At 39.8% G+C, this 19,549-nt stretch overlaps 3 protein-coding genes across 9 annotated transcripts in view; all 3 read right to left on the bottom strand.

Moving 5' to 3' along the window:
- Window positions 1–11: 11 nt before the first annotated feature.
- si:dkey-190l8.2 (solute carrier family 22 member 6) lies at window positions 12–11,017 on the bottom strand. 4 transcript variants are annotated; one of them, XM_088074140.1, is made up of 10 exons: window positions 9,674–11,017; window positions 8,429–8,526; window positions 8,151–8,305; window positions 7,126–7,294; window positions 6,868–6,970; window positions 5,768–5,910; window positions 4,479–4,690; window positions 4,080–4,188; window positions 3,320–3,571; window positions 12–1,531 (listed from the first exon to the last, which is right to left on the bottom strand). In XM_088074140.1, the coding sequence occupies exons 1-10, from the start codon at window positions 9,920–9,922 to the stop codon at window positions 1,444–1,446; spliced, it is 1,578 nt and encodes a 525-aa protein (XP_087930266.1). In that variant the 5' UTR covers window positions 9,923–11,017; the 3' UTR covers window positions 12–1,443. The 4 variants fall into 4 exon arrangements, with proteins under 4 accessions (XP_087930266.1, XP_087930269.1, XP_087930267.1 ...); XM_088074143.1 differs by having other exon boundaries at window positions 8,429–8,522; window positions 9,674–9,811; XM_088074141.1 differs by lacking the exon at window positions 8,151–8,305 and having other exon boundaries at window positions 8,429–8,522.
- A 209-nt stretch (window positions 11,018–11,226) lies between these two features.
- Window positions 11,227–14,245, bottom strand: LOC148185448 (uncharacterized). Its single transcript, XM_088074145.1, has 2 exons — window positions 13,850–14,245; window positions 11,227–11,781 (listed from the first exon to the last, which is right to left on the bottom strand). The coding sequence occupies exons 1-2, from the start codon at window positions 14,087–14,089 to the stop codon at window positions 11,650–11,652; spliced, it is 372 nt and encodes a 123-aa protein (XP_087930271.1). The 5' UTR covers window positions 14,090–14,245; the 3' UTR covers window positions 11,227–11,649.
- Window positions 14,246–17,223: 2,978 nt separating this feature from the next.
- The window catches only part of LOC121940558 (uncharacterized), a 12,871-nt gene continuing 10,545 nt past the window's right edge, over window positions 17,224–19,549 (bottom strand). For 3 of the 4 annotated variants that reach the window (XM_088074136.1, XM_088074137.1, XM_088074139.1), the window contains 2 exons: window positions 19,527–19,549; window positions 17,226–17,623 (listed from right to left, as the gene is read on the bottom strand). The exon at window positions 19,527–19,549 is cut by the window's right edge and continues 71 nt beyond it. Coding sequence is in view for 1 of the 4 variants with exons in the window: in XM_088074138.1 (XP_087930264.1) it covers window positions 17,588–17,623 (36 nt within the window). In the remaining 3 variants the exon portion in view is untranslated. Of the gene's footprint in view, window positions 17,624–19,526 lie in introns of all 4 variants that reach the window. The other variant, XM_088074138.1, reaches the window with a different exon arrangement.

Raw genomic sequence — 19,549 nt, 5'->3', positions numbered from 1 at the left:
TAAAATGATGACAATAATTTTTAATATAAACATTTTATTTGCTATTGTACTTTTTACAGCACTACATTTTTTCTGACATGTATCGTTACATTTTAAATTTAAACAAAACATTATGCAGTACTTACATACCAAGTGGTACACAAAGTATCCAAACTTGGCTCGAGATTCATGAAGGACATAAAACTACTGTTACAAATAAAAAAGAGTTATATTGTTATAAATCAGCCATTCTGCTTAATAAGTATGTTTGATACTTCAATACATTTTGATAATATGTGCATTTACTTCAATAATATTTGGAATTCTAACCAAGTTACTCAAGATTTTTCCCCCCTTTTAAGAATTTTATTATTCTTATGGGATATATATATATGTATATATGTATATATACATATATATGTGTGTGTGTGTGTATATGTATGTATGTATATATATATAACATGTTCTACAAAATAACAAAATATTGTTTAAAAAAAGTTTAGTTTTAGTTACATTCTTATAACATAAATCAACTGATATACAGACAAAAAGTGCCTGCAGATGACCTAATTTTGAGAACAACAAAGTTGCAGTAATATAATTGATTGTAATTGGAATATAGCTATTATGTGGACAGATGATTTATTATAATTTTGTGGAGATAAGATTTGTATTAATGTTTTTTTAAAATTTAAATATATATAAAATTATAAACTCATAAAGATTCTGCAAATACAAAACAGATCTGCAAATTAAAATTCCAAAAATGAAAAGAAAAGTGTGCATAAAATATATGTCTGCAAGTGTATTAATTGAGTCACAATTAAAAACTAGATTCAAAAATTATAAAAATTAAATTATTATATAATAAAAAAATATTTAAAAATTATATTACGATAATAGATATATTCAAATAACAATCTGAGTCCATCAGCTGCAAAACAACAGTGTTAACTGATGGCACAATGATAAAATTACTGTTACATTTTCACAAAAAGGTCTATCTCTGCAGGGATCCTTTCCAAAATGTTGTCGGACACTTAAAATAACAATCTGAGCCCATCAGTGACAAAAACAAACACTTTTAGTTGATGTAAATCGACAGCACGGACAGTCCCACAGTGGTTACGTCACAGCGCTCTGTAAATACTGGACCAGTGTGAAAAACTGAAAACACGGGACAATGACAGTAACCCTTAAAGTATCTTTGATAAACAATGATGAGAAAAAAACTGCGCTACACTTTCACTGAGATGAAAACAGAACAAAAGTGACAGAAAAATGAATGAAACGCAGACGTTCTCCGACAGCTCGTCACATAACATCATCATCATCATCATCACTCAACACGGCCTCTCCTCCTCCTCCTCCTCGTTTTTGTGCTCCTTAATCTCGTTAATTTAACATTAGAGCTAAACAAACAAATTAAAACTTTTCATTAAAAAACTAAAACAAAGAGTGTGTTTATATCAGTCCTATGTGTGTGCTCGATGTGTCGTCTTTCTCTGCAGGGACCGTCTCAGTTTTCCTGCTTCGGCCGCTCGCCAGCTTCCTGGAAACAAACAAACAAACAAACAAACAAACAAACAAACAAACAAACAAACAAACAAACAAACAAACACACACACACACACACACACACACACACACACCTTGAGTGAACACAATGATTCACGCTGCAGCTGTAAATGTGTGTGTGATGGAGACAGGGGTGTAGCACAGAATTCTAGGCCCTATGCATAAGGAGCCTGTGGGCCCCACATCCCTATTCTCTCGACCCATGTCTCTCTCATGTACCTTTTGATTTTTTTCTTTTGCTTTCTTTCCCTTTCCTTTCCTTTTCCTTTTTTTTAATGCAATGAGAATGTGTACAATTGGAATTCAGACCTGGGTCAAATAACTCTACAAGATAGATTCATTTGTCATTTTTTAAAATTCTGCAGTACACATGGGTTTTTATCCCCTCCGGCTCCAATTGGCATTCCTGGAAACACAACACGCAGAATGTGCTAATTTCAGGTCCTTAATCGCTGAGATACAATTATGCACCGTCACTAATTACCTTCTGTCTCCACCTATGCAGCACTAAAACACCGATCCAAATATATCTGCACTGAGTTTGAAAAAGGGACTAAATAAGTAAGAGATATGGAAAGAGAGGAAAACACTGAGAAGTTTTTAAAGACGTCTGTTCCTGCACGGATTACTATTTACCTGTTCTCCGGCCTGTCTGTGAAGTCACCCAGACACACCAACAAAACAAACTACACACACATAAAGCTGCCTGAAAGGCAGAATTGTGTGCTCCAGGGGTGTGTTCACTGGCAGTAGGAATACAGGCGATTGCCTATATTAAGCAGGCTTACCTGTGTTTGAAAAAAATGCCTGCACACGCTAACTTTGGTGGAAAGGGCTAAATGATACTCTGGCTGCATATACTAAACTATTTTGCACCTTTAAAGGGTGAGAGGGGCCTCAGAGAGCTTCCACTATTTTTATACAAAGTTTATTCAACTGGATTACATAGCAAATTTTAATGTAGTTGTGGTAGTTATTACTTAGCATTTAACACTTTTCATTACAGGCTTTTCGAGGACCCTCCCTCCCACTGGGGCCCTGGGTAACCAGTCCCACTTTTCCCCTACTATGACACCCCTGGATGGAGACTTTAGAGTTGATGTTTAGTTTAAATGTGTGACCAGTGGAAAAGGTTGAGACATGACTGAAGAACTTTTCCCCTTTTTTGCGTTTTTGTGTCTCGGGGACGAATGTGTGTTGAGAGAAAGCGCAGCAGCGACAAAACAAGCTGTAATGTAATTACTCCGGGCAATAATGCACCATCAGTTTCCGTCCGCTAAAAGTGTTTGTTCTTGTCACTGACGGCTCAGCTTGTTTGCTCGGGGGCCACTTTTGCGAAATGACAGGAGACCAGGGGCCCGTCACAGCAGCCCCACAGGTTTCTCGGACTTTAGGACATTTCTAGGTTTGTTGGATATTTCTTGGATTTCGGGACATTTCTGAGATTTTAGGATGTTTCAAGAATTTTTTTACATTTCTGAGATGTAAAAACGTTTTTAGGATTTTCTGACATTTCTAGCATGTTAGGACATTTCTAGAATTTTAAAACACTTCAAGGATTTTAAAACCTTTCTAGGATTTTAATACCTGTCTTGGACTTTAAGACTTTTTAGATTTAAGATATAAGGATGTTTGTAGGATTTTAGGACATTTCCAGTATTTCAGGACTTTTCTGATGTTTTTAGGATTTTATAATATGAACTGTAACTAAAACCTGACTGGTGCGCAGAGGCACACAGTCATGTAATTTTTCGTTTCTCACCGTTTCCTCCACAGGGAGCCAATGCTGGGTGGGCGGGGCCGAGGCTGCCTGTCACAGTCCTCCACTGAATCTGGCAGCGGGACGCCGCTGGTCTCCGGCAGCAGCAGGCACAGACCACAGCCTATGATCGGTCCGCTGCTGTACACGACCATGGCGGCCAATGAGATTGCTCCATTTGGGTTGGAGGGGACGAGGGAGTTGACCAAGCAGCCAAGCCGGAAACACAGATTAACCAGAGACAAACATCGCTGTCTGCATCAGGACGACATGATTGACATTAGAGACAAAAAACAAGACAAAAAAGAAGTGTGAAGTTGTCGGTTCCATTTCTAGAATTTTAAGGACTTTTCTAAGATGTTAAGAGGTTTCTCTGATTTTAGGATGTTTGAAGGATTTAGGACATTTCTCTGATTTTAGGATGTTTCCAAGATTTTAGGGCATTTCTTGGATTTTAGGACATTAGGGTCTTAGGTAGAACCTCTGTTGGGGGTGTGTGGGCTCTATTTTGACTGTTTTATGCACTCTGGCACCTTTTGGATACTAAAAGGACAAATGTCATTCACTTTATTGTTATTGTCAATTAGAAAAATTTTGGGGGCCACCAGTGACCTTATTGATTTGGCCTGCAGATTGTAAGTTGAGCATCACTTCTGTAAACCATGGCTCACTGAGGATTATTATGTAATTGGACATATTTTGCTAAAATTTGGAGTACACTGATAGAGCGAGTCACATACTGTATGTGTATAATTGTGTGTACCTGACCACGGTGGGAAACAGCTCGATGCTGTACAGTATGGAAATGAAGATGGCGGCCAGGATGCAGAGCTTCCCCAGCAAAGCCAGACTCATCACCAGCACCGGCTCACCTGCACACACAATAATATCACCTTCGACCTGAATATTCTGTTTATGCACTAAGCTATGTCTGAAAGAAAGCCTCCGACTCTATGCAGACGATACGCTCCTGTATGCATCTAAAACCAGTGGCAATGCTAATGTAATTCAACTTTTAGACTTCAGAATTACATAAATACAAAGTTAAAATGATATTGCTACAATATCACAAAGTAATACTGATACAATATCATAACTCCTAATAATGCAGTATTGTTACACTGATCACAGAAGCACAGATTTTTTCTGTTTCTCTGCTCACTGTTGTATCTGGACAGCAGTAACGACAGGAAGCAGGCCGCTCCGCTCAGAAACAGAGCAAGCATGCTGATTGGCCGGCGCCCCAGGCGAACCAGTGGGACGAGCAGGCAGGGAGCTTCTGATAGGCCGGAGAAGAACTGGGCGGAGTAAACGCCGACGCCGAAAGAGCCGATGTTCATGCAGATGCCGAAGTACGTGAGCGCCGATGCTGCGCTGCAGGAACACAGGTTACACAGCTCATAATGTTTCATCATGAGTCGTCTCGTTCATTTTAATCTTGACCAACACATTATTTTAGCAGGTCTTATGGTCTCAAACAAGTTTCCTCGATATTAATTCATATTCAACCGTGAATTTTTTGTTTCTATTGAAGACTGTTAAACGACCTTCTCTTCCTTAGCTTGTCAGCATATATAACACACACTTCTGCTTATTTCTGGTCAAATTGTCACTTATGCTTTTGTCTTTGCTTTCAAGCCGTCTGAACCTGATCTGCTTCTGAACTTCACTCTGTAGAAATGTCGCCTGAATCTCTCCTGTTCATGATGCAGCGTCGTAGAAAGCTTCGGTTACAAGTAAGTCTTTTTTTTGTGAATTGAGAAAAGGCAGACAAATTATTTATTTTATTTTTTGAAAAATTATAATTTCTTGTCAGACTATTAATAAAATTTTATTCTTATGGAATCCATCCCTAAAAATATGACTATTTTAAAAATATTATTTAATCAAAAAAAAATCCTCAACTTTAGTCTCAAAATATTACAGCTTTAATATTTTTACAATAAAGTTGTAATATTTTATATTTATATTTTATATTTATATCACAACTTTATTTTCAAAATATGACATTCCTCTTAAAATATAAGGACTTAACTCTCAAAATATCACAACTTTATCATCAAAATATTATGACGTAATACGCAAATTATTGCAACTTAATATATATCCCAAATGGATTAAAAATTATTGATTTGCAAAATATATTCTTAAAATTCCAACTTTTTTCTAGAAATATTGCAATGGTAATCTCAAAATATGACAACTTTATGCTTCAAAGATTTTGACTTTAGTCTCAAAATATTTATTTCTGATATGTTGCAAGTTCATTTCCTAAATATTATCCATTTATTCTAAATACCACAAACTGGTTCTCAAAACATTACGACTTTAAAATATTATCACTTTTTCTCCCCTAACAGCCGCCTCAGTACTTTTACTGAAAATTGTTTATACTTGTAGCATATTTCATATGTCATGAATGTGTTCAAACTGTTTCTAAATATGAGTCACCTCAGGTAGCTCATGATAAACAGCCGCAGCAGGACAGTCGGGTGTCTCAGATGGATGATGTCACTGGGGGCGTGGCCTCCCGTTGGCTGCTCGTTTTGAGCCTCGATGGCTTTCTGCAGGTCGGACCACGCCGAGTCCAACAGCTGCACACAGAAACACACACACTGACTGACACCGACTGTCACCGTGACGACAAGAAACATGCAGAACATTCTTCAAATTTGGCATAAACGTTCACTTGCACTCAACAATGAACTAATCTTATTCTAATGGTCATAGGTCAAAGGTCAACGTTGCTTTGTATCATTCTTGTAAATGCGAAACCTCAAGAACATAATGTAGGAATTTCTTTAAATTTGGCACAAACGTCCATTTGTGCTCAACCATGAACTGATTAAATTTTGGTGGTTGAAGGTCAAGGTCACAGTGACCTTGCCTCGGCCTCATTCTCATGAATGTTATATCTCTAGAACACTTTAACAGAGTTTCTTCAAATTTGGCACAAACAACCTCTTGATCTCGACTATGAACTACTTAGATTTCAGTGGTGATAGGTGAAAGATTAAGGTGAATGTGACCTCGTTTCTCTCATTCTTGTTAACAGGATATCTAAAGAACTCCTTGAGGGAATTTCTTTATATTTGGCGCAAACATTTAAAAATTGGTGGTCAAAGGTCAGTGTGACCGTGAATAATATGTTTTCGGCCATAACTCAATAATTAATTCACTAATTATGACAAATTTTCTCACAAACATTAAATCAGATAAAACGATTTAAAAAGGTCAAAGGTCAACTTCACTGTGACATCATAATATTCAGCATAAACCACTTTTCTGTCCATCATTCTGATTCTAGTTTTGTTCTTAAGTTGCTGTGGTCGGGACGTCAGGACTTGAAACGGTAATATGAAAAGGTACAAAACCTGGTTTCAAACCGAGATCTAAGAGAAAACTTCAAAAATCGCAGACACGGCGCCGAAAAACCCCCAAAAACGCAGGTATAGTGAATAACAGTGAATTTGTCGTCACTGTTTACGCAGAGTAACCAACAAGTCCTGCCGAGTATACCTGGGACAGAAACTGAGTGTGTTTGTATTTACCAAGTCCAGACACTGTTTGTCTTCAGGGCTGTTGCTACGGTAACGCTCCAGGACATCCGTCTTCCTCCTTAACAGCAGCCAGCGAGGAGACTCTGGGATCGAACTGGAAAGGCGGACAAATAAAAGACCTCGAGGCTGTTAACACTTTCTAAAGACCAAACAAGACGGACAGGTGGACAGGTGGACAGATGGACAGGTGGACAGATGGACAGATGGACAGGTGGACAGATGGACAGATGGACAGGTTTGTGCACCTACAGGCAGAGCGGCAGACAGACGAGCTGAGGCAGAGACAGCGACAGGTGCAGCTGTGTCCAGGTGGGGCTGAGCCAGGCCAGCGGAGCTCCGCCCATCGTCCCCAGACTGAAGCAGAAAGGCAGGACGGCCGGCGGCCAGAGACGGGCGGCCGGCGGCGTCCACTCCACCGCTGCAAGACGAGGACAGAGAGACATTTAAAGACAGGTCAGTATGTGCAAACGATCCCAGACCAAAGAATTTAGGAGAATCTAGGATTTTTAGAAATAAAAACATGATCGCTTTTCTCCCAAAAGATAACTTGTTCCCTCAAGATAATTTATTACAACGACGTCTAAAAATCCTCTAAGTGTTCTTTGTCTGTCTATGTCCTAAATACAAGAAACGTCCTGAGATTCTGGAAACATCCTACAACCTGAGAAACGTGTTCAAATCCTAGAAATGTTCTAAAAGCCAAAAAATGTCCTAAATTCCTACAAACACGTATGAGGCTCCTGCGACTGGCCCCTGACCTTCTGACCTTTTGTAAAGTGGCCCCGAGCGAGGCATGTCGAGTGTCCCTGCTCTAAATTCTTCAGGATGTCGGCTGTGCGGAGGCGTGAATGAACAGAAATGTTTTCGTGGACCAAACAAACAAACACTGGTTCTTGTTTTTCTGAATCACAGTTCATTTACGAGATTATGATGTTGTTATTTTCCGAAAAACAGAGCAACTTTTCTTTTGTTCTTCAGTCAGTGCAGCACACGTCTGTCCTGAACCTGCTGCCCCTCTCAGGCTGACCAATCAGAGCTCAGCGGGGGTCAGAGGTCAGGAAGCTGCTGGAGGCCGTCTCGCCTCATTAGCAATCGGCCCGTTCACCGCCACTTTATCTGGGACACGTGTTCTCTATCGTCCGTGTTTGGGGAACGTGTCCCACCGCGGTCCAATCAAAGTCAGCAGACGCCCGGTCGACCACGGCGAGGACGGGAGGAGGACGGGAGGAGGACGGGAGGAGGACGGGAGGAGGACGAGGACGGGAGGACGTTACCCAGACTGAAGGAGCAGATGTTGATGCAGCAGCAGCAGACGCCCGTCAGGCAACGGACGGCGAGGAACAGGAAGGGCTGAGGCAGGACGGCGGGCACCAGGCCGCACACGGCATGCACACACACACACACCAGCAGCACCGGACGCTTCCCGTACCTACACACACACACACACACACACACACACACACACACACACACACACACACACACACACACACATGAAGGAGTTTCAAATCAAATCAAAGGAGCTGAAGCTGCAGATGAGTTTATGTCGTACCGGTCGGAGATCGCTCCTCCGAACAGAGATCCCAGCAGCAGGCCGACCATGTAGAGAGTCTGACCGTACGACAACCAGCCTGTCCAACCACACACTGACTGACACACACACACACACACACACACACACACACACACACACACACACACACACACAGAAATAAATTACTTAAGACAGACTGTTCCCCCCAGAAATGTGCTGCTGGACCCCTGTGGGAACAAGTTATCCTGTAACAACAAGTTATGATCATGTGTGCACAAGTTAATGATCTTGTGGGAACACATTTTTATCTTTTGGGAACAAATTATATGCTCATAGCATCTTTTGGCAAAAAGTTAATGTCTTTTGGGAACAACTTGTAGAAACAAGTTATCTTGTGAACACAATTTTTTATCTTTTGGGAACAACTTGTTAGAGCACGTTATTATCTTGTGTACACAGCTTAATTATCTTGTCCGCACAAGATAAGATCAGATAATCTTGTGGTTGGTTAATTCGTGGCGTCCCCCTGCTTCCAGTGTCTTCGCTGGACGTTTCTCTTCCACCTTCTTCTTATCTAACTGGATGTATAACCAACAAAAATGTCGATCTTTTCCTTTAACAGCTGACTGAAACAGTTTACATTAACAGCTCTGTGTTGCACATTAACTCATTTTCTAACAGTCACATGTGTGTTCAGAGCAGCAGAATCAAAATGTCAAAAAAACATTTTTAAGTTCATTTTAGTTCACATTTCTGCTCTGGAAAATTATGCAATAAGGGATATTTAATTAGATAATGCCTCATTTTCATATTTAAAACTAAACTTCTTTTAGTTAAAAAAATTTAAAAATTCAGATTTATGTTATATTCACAAATTTAAACATAAAATTTCAGAAAACTCGTGATGCAATAAAAGGAAAGGAAATTTTTTTAATGGCTGTATTTTATTTTTATTTTTTTACTTGTGAAGTGATAAAATTAGATTTCCCAAATTCCCTCTGTCAAAACCTTGTATATCCAGATTGATGTTAAATTTACAAATTTAAAAATACAATTTCATAAAACTTGTGATGCAAAAAGTACTTTCTGGAAGTTTCATGTCGATAAGAGTTAAAAATTTAACCTGTTTGCCTCGGCTGTGTCCTTTTAAAAGTGCACAATAACACAAAGCGAAACTACGTGTAAAGTTTATAAAAACGCATTAACATGCTGAAATATTTCAGGAATTGGACAGAAAACTCTTGAAAAGTGTTCCTCACTCACGTCTCCGTTCCCGCTCTCCGTCCTCCAATCAGCTTCGCTCTCCGGACCTTCCCCGGGCTCTGATTGGTTGCACTCGGCGTTTCGTGCCAACGTCCCATGCAGGAGCGAGTCCGCGCGGCCGGTGCCATTGCCATGGCGACAGGAGGCCGCGACGACGGCGGCGGTGAAAATGTCGAGGAAGAAGAGGAAGGAGGTGAAGAAGAAGAGGAGACAGAGACGCCAGTAGACGGACAGCTGCAGCGGAGACATCCTGTCCCTCAGGATGGACAGGTCAGTCTTTATAGCGCCTCCACTTTTCACAATAAAAGAAAGAAAACAGCTCCACTTTCAGCAGCTCCTCATCCTGAGGCTGTGTCCCTCTGAAGTGTCCCTCTGAAGTGTCCCTCTGCTGAAGTGTCCCGCTGCTGAAGTGTCCCTCAGGCTGGACAGCTGCTGCTGTCAGACTAACAACAAAAACACACGGGTCAAATTTAAAGTCAACTTTAGACCAAAACGTCTGTCCCCGCCCACTTATCCTCATAAGGAGATGGGCGGGGCCTGGTGAGTTTTCCTAAAAGAGTGACACAGCGGCACCCTCTGCTCCTCTCAGGTATTACACCTGCACACCTGACCTTTTCACCTCAGTGAAAAGTGCTAAAAACTGCCAGAAATTTGCCAGAAATCTAAAAATAAAGAAAAAGGTCATAAATAAAAATACAATAAAGTGTGATAAATGACCTGAAAAAGGCTTAAAGATTATAAGAATTCTGTAAAATAGTTTTTAAAAATTATTTAACCTTTCGAGTCCTGGACAAATTGGCTTTAAAAAAAAAAACACAGGAAGACAATAATGAGCAACAAAAGAAGTTATGACTGAGACTTTCACAAGAAATCTGTGAAAAGTAAAAAAAAAAACGTAAATTTGCCAAAAAACAACAACAAAAAACCCAAACAGACACACATAAAAAAACCCAAACACACACACATAAAAAAGAGAAAGTAAGAAAGGAAAATGACAGCGTGATAAATGACCTAAAAAAATCATTAAAATTGTATTAATTCTGTAAAAAACAGTTCAGAATATATAATTATGAATGTAAGTCACTTGACATTTTCCCTTTTGCTTTTTAAAAAATAGTGTCTGAAGAGAAATAAACGAATCCAGAAGAAAAGGAGGTATGGAAGGAAATCAGGAGATAAAAGGAGACAAGGAAGGAAATTAGGAGTTACAGGAGACAATAATGTATGGAGGTAAATTAGAAGACAGGAGAAAATGGGGTATGGAATGAAATGAGATACAAAAGAAAAGGATGGAAGGAAGGAAATGAGGAGATACAGGAGAGAAGGAGACAAGGAGGGAAGTGAGGAGATACAGGAGAAAAGGGGAGAAAAAAAGGAGGTATGACAGGAAATGAGAAAATACAGGAGAAAATGTGTATGGAAGGAAATGAGATACCCGAGAAAAGGAGTTAAGGAAGGAAAGGAGGAAATACAGGAGAAAAGGAGGAATGTAAGGAGGTATGTATAGGAAGGCATATTTACTTAAAATGTGCAAATATAAGTTCACCAAAAGATCCAGTTTAAGAGTAAATTTATTTAATACAAAAAGACAAAAAGTTCTATTCTCCTGAAGAATTAAAAATCATTAAAAACAGTCTCTGTGCTTTACGTCATATTAAAAACATAAAATACAAAACAGAAATAATTAATAGTTTACATTACAGAAAGACATTACGAATACAGTCTCAACTGAAGAGTTTCAAATTAGAAAAGTTTGTTTTTTTTAAATATTTTTTTGTTTTAACGATAACTTCAAAATTCAAAAACAAAAGAATTTAAACTTTACACATGCAAACTTCCATATACTCCTTAACCGTTGTGATGACGTCATTCACTGAAAAAAAACAAAACCACGTGTAAAATATTACTTTATTTGACTAAAGAACAAACTCTGCATGTCTGTCGTCCAGACCACGGTCCAGATAAACCGCCTCCCATCATGCTTTGCTGCCGGCGGTGCGGCTCACCACGGTGGACACGGATGAGAGCGGCGTCGAGTAGGCGGAGGCCATGTTCTGTAGTCCGAGCAACAGGCAGCGCCAGCTGAAGCGCAGCGCCTTCCCCACGTTCTGACACGCACACACACACACACACACACACACATACACACACACACACACACACACACACACATGCACACACACACACACACACACACACACACACACACACACACACACACACACACACACACACACACACACACACACACACACACACATGCACACACACACACACACACACACACACACACACACACACGCACACACACACACACACACACACACACACACGCGCACACACACACACACACACACACACACACACACACACACACACACACACACACACACACACACACACACACGCACACACACACACATGCACACACACACACACACACACATGCACACACACACACACACACACACGCACACACACACACACACACACACACACACACACACGCACACACACACACACACACACACACACACACACGCACACACACACACGCACACACACACACACACACACACGCACACACAAATTTATTTATTTATAATCTGCTCATCTATTAATTTATTTTTTCCTTTTTTATTTCATTGCATATTATATTTTATTTAATTTTAATTGTATGATTAATTTTGTAATAGTCATTCGTGATTGATTTAATTATATTTCTGTTTTGTTTTTATATTGTTATTTATATGTAAATATAAATGTATGTATTTTTGTACTTTATGTAACATCATAGATATAATTATTAAGATTTTTGTAAAAGTTGTTATTGATTATTTGCCAGCTTTTCATTCATATTTTTCTTTCTTTTCACTGCCTTTGATATTTTCATTTTTAAATTTAATTACATTTTTCTATTTTCGATTTTAGTGTTATCTTGATACTTTTATATTTTTCAATAAATTTATATATAATATATTTTGGGCATTTTTGCCTTTATTGGAAAGTTAACATTAATTTATTACTATTTCTTTCTTCTTTGTTCTTTTCAAAAGCTTATATTTTATTTGGAAAGTAAGTTTGTATATTATAAATATATTTAATAACTGATACTTTTTGATATTTTCATTTTTTCTTTCAATGTTCATTATTTTTGTCATTTATTTTATTATTATTTTTAATTTCATTGGTTTCTACATAAACTGGTAAATATTTTTGACGACTCGGTTTAACTCGGCGGGTAAACGTCGCCGTGTTTGACCTCTTTCACTTTGTTTACAAACAAACAAACAGACAGTTATCGGCTGTCTCCCTGTTTGCTGTTTTACCTGCTGATATTTTGACTTCCTGTCGCAGCGTTTAATCGTTTCGGGTTGATAAGGCGGTGTTGTGTTGGGGTCAAAGGTCAAACTCACTCAAACGGAGTCAATCTTTAACAGTGGAGCTCAAACCTGCGACGCACGTTTAACCCTTTACTGTCAGCGCTGCACGCGCCGGCTGACGGGTCGTTTGTTTTGAATGTAAAAATGAAAACAAACTTTCGTCCTCTCCGTCTTTCAGATTTTCTCACATTTTGTTTTTGTTTTGATGCTTTTTCATTTGATTTTTCAACATTTTACAGTTTGAAACTCAAATTAGCATAAACTCAAAATTAAATGTAGATGTATTTTTAGCAGTAGTAAAAAATTTTAGTTTTGTTATTTGTATTTCATAATTATTTATCTTTCTCAATATTTGGATTCCCTGAGTGTGATTTTATTTATTATTCTTGTTTTTATGTTTAACTTTTATATGAGCTGATATTTATTTGACTGAAATCATAAAAATTACATAAATAGATATTAACTTATAGAAAAATTCTAATTCTAATTCATTATAGAAAATATACCATAATATTACACACATTTAACAGTAAATCTGTTAATATAAACTGCTTTTATTTTATATATGTTTTATTAATTTAATTTGATTCATTTTGTATTTTTTCATATTAATAAATTTAAATTATTTTGTATAATTTCTTTGTATTTTATTAATGACTGAACTTTTAATTCTGTTACTTATTGTCACTTTTGGATAAAACTTTGATTTTAAAGTAATTCTTCTTCATGTGTTTATGGGTGAAATTTAACCACCAACGTTGATTAGAGGTCAAAGGTCGTGACTTCTGCCTACCTTCCTGTACTTCTTGTACTTTTTTTTCTTCTTCTTCTTCTTCTTCTCCTCCTTCCTCCTGCTCCTCTCCTCTGGCGTCTCCCCCCTCTCCTGCTCCTCCTGCTCCTCCTGCTCCTCGATCAGAGGCTCGTATCGATCCGGCAGGACGGAGAAAAAAACTTCTTTGGAGGTTTTCTGCTGCTTCTTCTGCTTCTTGTCCTCCGCAGGAGCGGCGTCCTCCTCCCTGTCCGGCGCTCCCATGCCTCGTCCCTCCTCGTCTGCGGGGCTCCTCTCTCCTCTGACCTCCCCGTGTGTCGGCAGGAGGACCTTTGGAGCGAGGAGGAGTCAGACTCTGTGAGTCGCCCGCAGTCATTCAGACAGGAAGCTGAGAGGATTAGAGGAAGAATGTGGAGTTTCATACCGTCTCCTCCTCCTCCTCCTCCTCCTCCTCCTCCTCCTCCTCCTCCTCCTCCTCCTCTTTAGCAGGAGCAGCAGTTTGATTCTGTTTGTTTTACAGAATAAACACAGAAACTGAAAGACTGAGTCAACAACCAAAACTAGAAAAACACGTCGGGGAGAAAAAAAAGTCACCTGGAGGCTGTTTTTCTGCTTTTTTTTAACTGACGAGTTTTCACTTTTTATTTCAGCGTCGTGTTTTACAGCTGAGACGCTCCACCCTTTAATCGTCTTCAAATTCAGTCCCTGCGCCCCCCACAGAGGTCCAAGCCAAGACCCCAATGTCCCAACATCCTGAAAACGTCCTAAAATCCTACAAATGTCCTTAAAAATGCCCTTTAATCCAAGAAATGTCCTAAAATCCTACAAATCTCCTAAAAATGTCCTAAAAATGTCCTTTAATCCAAGAAATGTCCTAAAATCCTAGAAATGTCATGAAATCCTAAAAATGTCCTGAAATCCTAGAAATGTCCTAAAAATGCCCTTTAATTCAAGAAATGTCCTAAAAGCCTAGAAATGTCTTTTAATCCAAGAAATGTCCTAAAAATGTCCCTAAATCCAAGAAATGTCCTAAAATCCTACAAATCTCCTAAAAATGTCCTTTAATCCAAGAAATGTCCTAAAATCCTACAAATCTCCTAAAAATGTCCTAAAAATGTCCTTTAATCCAAGAAATGTCCTAAAATCCTAGAAATGTCATGAAATCCTAAAAATGTCCTGAAATCCTAGAAATGTCCTAAAAATGCCCTTTAATTCAAGAAATGTCCTAAAAGCCTAGAAATGTCTTTTAATCCAAGAAATGTCCTAAAAATGTCCCTAAATCCAAGAAATGTCCTAAAAGCCTAGAAATGTCATGAAATCCTAAAAATATCCTGAAATCCTAGAAATGTCCTTTAATCCAAGAAATGTCCTAAAATCCTAGAAATGTCCTAAAATCCTAGAAATGTCTTGAAAGTCAAGAAATGTCTTAATCCAGAAAATCCAGAAACATCCGTAAATCCTCAAAATGTTCTAAAGTCCGAGAAATGTCCCAAAATTCTAGAAATGTCATAAAATCCAAGAAGTGTCTCGAAATCCTAGAAATGTTTTAAAATTCCAGAAATGTTCTAAAATCTTAAAAACGTTCTAAAATCCTGAAATATCCTAAATTCCAAGAAACGTCCAAGTGACTCTGACCTGCTCTGCCCTTTTTGTCTCAAACACATTTTAAGTGAATTTCGTCAAATTTGGCACAAATGTCCACACGGTCTCAGTGATGACATGATTAGATTTTAGTGGTCAAAGGTCAAAGTCTTGTTGTGTCCAACTCGTTCTGGAGGAGATATCTCAAGAAAGTTTCAAATTTGGCACAAACGTCAACATAGAATCAGATTTTGTAGCTTCTTTGCGGCAACGAATCGTCCCCTGTCGTGGGGACATGTGAGTGTGGACGGACATGAATGTCAACTGTATTTGAAACCTGACTGGTCCGCGGAGAAAAACAACCACAAGGTTTTAATTTTGGCTCCAACTTTGTCTCAGCAGTTTGTGTTTTTGTCTTAATGTGATGATTCAAACAGAGTCTGACGTCAACGAGCTGCAGACAGACGGAGACACTGAAGTGTCTCATGTTGACTTTTTTCTTCTTTTTTCTGCAGGCAGCAATAAGTGAGGCTGTGTTCGGCTCAGAGACCCAGAGGACAAAGACGGAGGATTAGGTAAGAAAACATTGTCTCAACATACCTGAGCTGAAAACTGAAAACCAGAGCTGCTCTCTGACCGAGACACAAAACACAGAAACAACACGAGACGAACCCCTGAACCTCTGTACCTCTGTACCTCTGTACCCCTGTACCTCTGTACCTCTGTACCTCTGTACCTCTGTACCTCTGTACCTCTGTACCCCTGTACCTCTGTACCCCTGTACCTCTGTACCTCTGTACCCCTGTACCCCTGTACCTCTGTACCTCTGTACCTCTGTACCTCTGTACCCCTGTACCTCTGTACCTCTGTACCTCTGTACCTCTGTACCTCTGTACCTCTGTACCCCTGTACCTCTGTACCTCTGTACCTCTGTACCTCTGTACCCCTGTACCTCTGTACCTCTGTACCTCTGTACCTCTGTACCTCTGTACCTCTGTACCTCTGAACCTCTGTACCTCTGTACCTCTGTACCTCTGTACCTCTGTACCTCTGTACCTCTGTACCTCTGTACCTCTGAACCCCTGTACTTCTGTACCTCTGTACCTCTGTACCCCTGTACTTCTGTACCTCTGTACCTCTGTACCCCTGTACCCCTGTACCTCTGTACCTCTGTACCTCTGTACCCCTGTACCTCTGTACCTCTGTACCTCTGTACCCCTGTACCCCTGTACTTCTGTACCTCTGTACCTCTGTACCCCTGTACCTCTGTACCTCTGTACCTCTGTACCCCTGTACCCCTGTACCTCTGTACCCCTGTACCCCTGTACCCCTGTACCCCTGTACCTCTGTACCCCTGTACCCCTGTACCCCTGTACCCCTGTACCCCTGTACTTCTGTACCTCTGTACCTCTGTACCCCTGGACCCCTGTACCCCTGTACCCCTGGACCCCTGTACCTCTGTACCCCTGGACCCCTGGACCCCGGACCTCTCTGTACCCCTGTACCTCTGTACCTCTGTACCCCTGCCCCCCTGTACCCCTGTACCTCTGTACCCCTGTACCCCTGTACCCCTGTACCCCTGTACCCCTGTACCCCTGTACCCCTGTACCCCTGTACCCCTGTACCTCTGTACCCCTGAACTCCTGTACCCCTGTACCTCTGTACCCCTGTACCCCTGTACCTCTGTACCCCTGGACCCCTGGACCCCCGGACCTCTGTACCCCTGTACCCCCGTACCCCTGTTCCTCTGTACCCCTGGACCCCTGGACCCCCGGACCTCTGTACCTCTGTACCCCTGTACCCCTGTACCTCTGTACCTCTGTACCTCTGCACCTCTGTACATTTTTCAATAGTTTTCTAGTAATATTTAATAATTATCCCCAGCTAATTTTCATCTTTAACTGTTGTTTTTATTTTTATTTTAAAAATGTTTTTTATTGTTTTGATATTTACAGGACATTTCTTGCTCATCATGTTGTTGTTGATGGTGATCCAGGTGTTAAAGGGTTAAAAACAAATCTACGGACGGACATGTTTTCTTTAATGTCCAGCTCATCCAAAATCAAAAAATTATGAAGCTTTAATTGAGTCGACAGCCGGGAGGATCACAGCTGTGAGTGTGTGTGTGTGTGTGTGTGTGTGTGTGTGTGTGTGTGTGTAGTGTATCTCTCCAGCCGTGGTTCACGATGCATCAGGAGATCTCGGTGACCTTTGACCCTGAAACAAAGAAACAAACACAGCATCACAAACCTGATCAATAACAGACTGATCAATAATTTACTGTGAAAAAAAAAACATTGCAGAAATTTGGCCAAAAATATGTGGACAGGTAAAAATGTTCATCTGTCCGTATACTTTTGGCCATGTGGTAAAAGCGAACACGCTGACGTCATGTGAATCATGTGACGCGTGCGACAGATCGGGTGCGAGCAGTTTGCTCACAAAATAAAAAATATAGTGAAAAAAAACATCTGCATTTGTCCAACAAACTGTTAATTTTTCTTTAAAGTGAAAAAGCTTTTTTAACACGTTTAACAGGACGGTCTTTGTAGCTCCGCCCCTAATGTCCAAAATCTTAGAAATGTCCTAAAATCCTTGAAATGTCCTAAAATCCCTGAAATGTCCTTAAATCTTAAAAATGTCCTTAAATCCTAAAAGCGTCCTAAAATCTGAAAAATGTCCTAAAAATTGTATTAAAATCAAATTTTCCTGCTTCAGTTTTTCAAACTTTAAATGAAAAATCTTTCTGCTGAACTTCACTTTTCTTTAGATTTTAATGAAACTTTTTCATGATTCAGCAAAAAATACAAACAGGATTCAGTTGGTAAAAACACACAATGGCCAAAAGTATATGGACACCCGTTGTATGATTTAAGCCTGCAGACAGAGTTAAGAGACTGACATGAAAAAAAAATTTTAACTCTGGAAAACATCTGAAACAGGTTTTATCTGAGCGGACAAACACACAACAGGAAGCGGGTCACCCTGATCCAGATCTAAATATCAAAATAAAGTTGATTAAAATCATTGACCACATTTGAAATGTTTGTACAGAGATGTGATGGCTCTGACAGGAAGTGTGTGTGTGTGTGTGTGTGTGTGTGTGTGTGTGTGTGTGTGTGTGTGTGTGTGTGTGTGTGTGTGTGTGTCAGTATGTGTGTGTGTGTGTGTGTGTGTGTGTGTGTGTGTGTGTGTCAGTATGTGTGTGTGTGTGTATGTCAGTCAGTATGTGTGTGTGTGTGTGTCAGTCAGTATGTGTGTGTGTGTGTGTGTCAGTCAGTATGTGTGTGTGTGTGTGTGTGTGTGTGTGTGTGGAGGGTTGACAGGAGTTTGGTTTCGGTGGTTTTTCTCGGTTCAGCTGCTGGTTTCATGTGTTCACTGAAGTTTCTGACCTGAAACTTTGAGCAGAGGCGACTCAAAGTGTCTCCGCATCATTACTGCGTTTGACTTCACAAAATACTGAAAGAACTAAACTGTCTGTCAAACGCAGAGAGACGTCTCTGTGTCAACACTACAACACTGAGACTCAACCTACGGCCTGCGGGCCAAACCTGGACACTGATATGGGTCCCGATGAAGCCCCTGATGTCCCAAAATCTGAGAAATGTCCTAAAATATTAAAAATGTATAAATATCCTAGAAATTTTCGAAAATAATAAAAATGTCCCAAATCCTAGAAACATCCTAAAATCCTTAAAATGTCCTAAAATATTAAAAAATGCTCTAAATACTAGAAATATCCAAACATCCAACAAATGTCCTACGTAAAATACTAAAAATGTTCTTAAATCCTAGAAATCTCCTGGAATCCTAAAAACTTCCTAAACTTCTAAAAACGGCCCAAAATCCGTAAAATGTCCCAAAGTCTGAAAAATGTCCCACAGTCAAGTGGCAGCTGCGCTGGCCTGCTGTCGCTCTGCAACAAGACAGAGCGAGCTCACCTAAAATCTTATGAAGTCGTACCTTTTGCACTTCTTTTTTTTTTGCTTTGATGGAAGAAGAATCAACGTTGATTTGTACTCACAGTATTTGTACTCACAGTATTTGTACTCACAGTAAAACACCGAACGTGTCGCTCTGATGTAAAAACAGATCAAGTTTTCTCTCCACAGTTTCTTACTTTGAGTCGTCGGCCTGTCGGAG

Source organism: Plectropomus leopardus, chromosome 24, assembly GCF_026936395.1.
Source record: "Plectropomus leopardus strain MGB_pleo_1.0 chromosome 24, ASM2693639v1, whole genome shotgun sequence".
Lineage (NCBI taxonomy): Eukaryota > Metazoa > Chordata > Actinopteri > Perciformes > Serranidae > Plectropomus > Plectropomus leopardus.
Note: the sequence above shows the minus strand (reverse complement) of the source record. Positions and strands in the feature narration are given on the sequence as shown.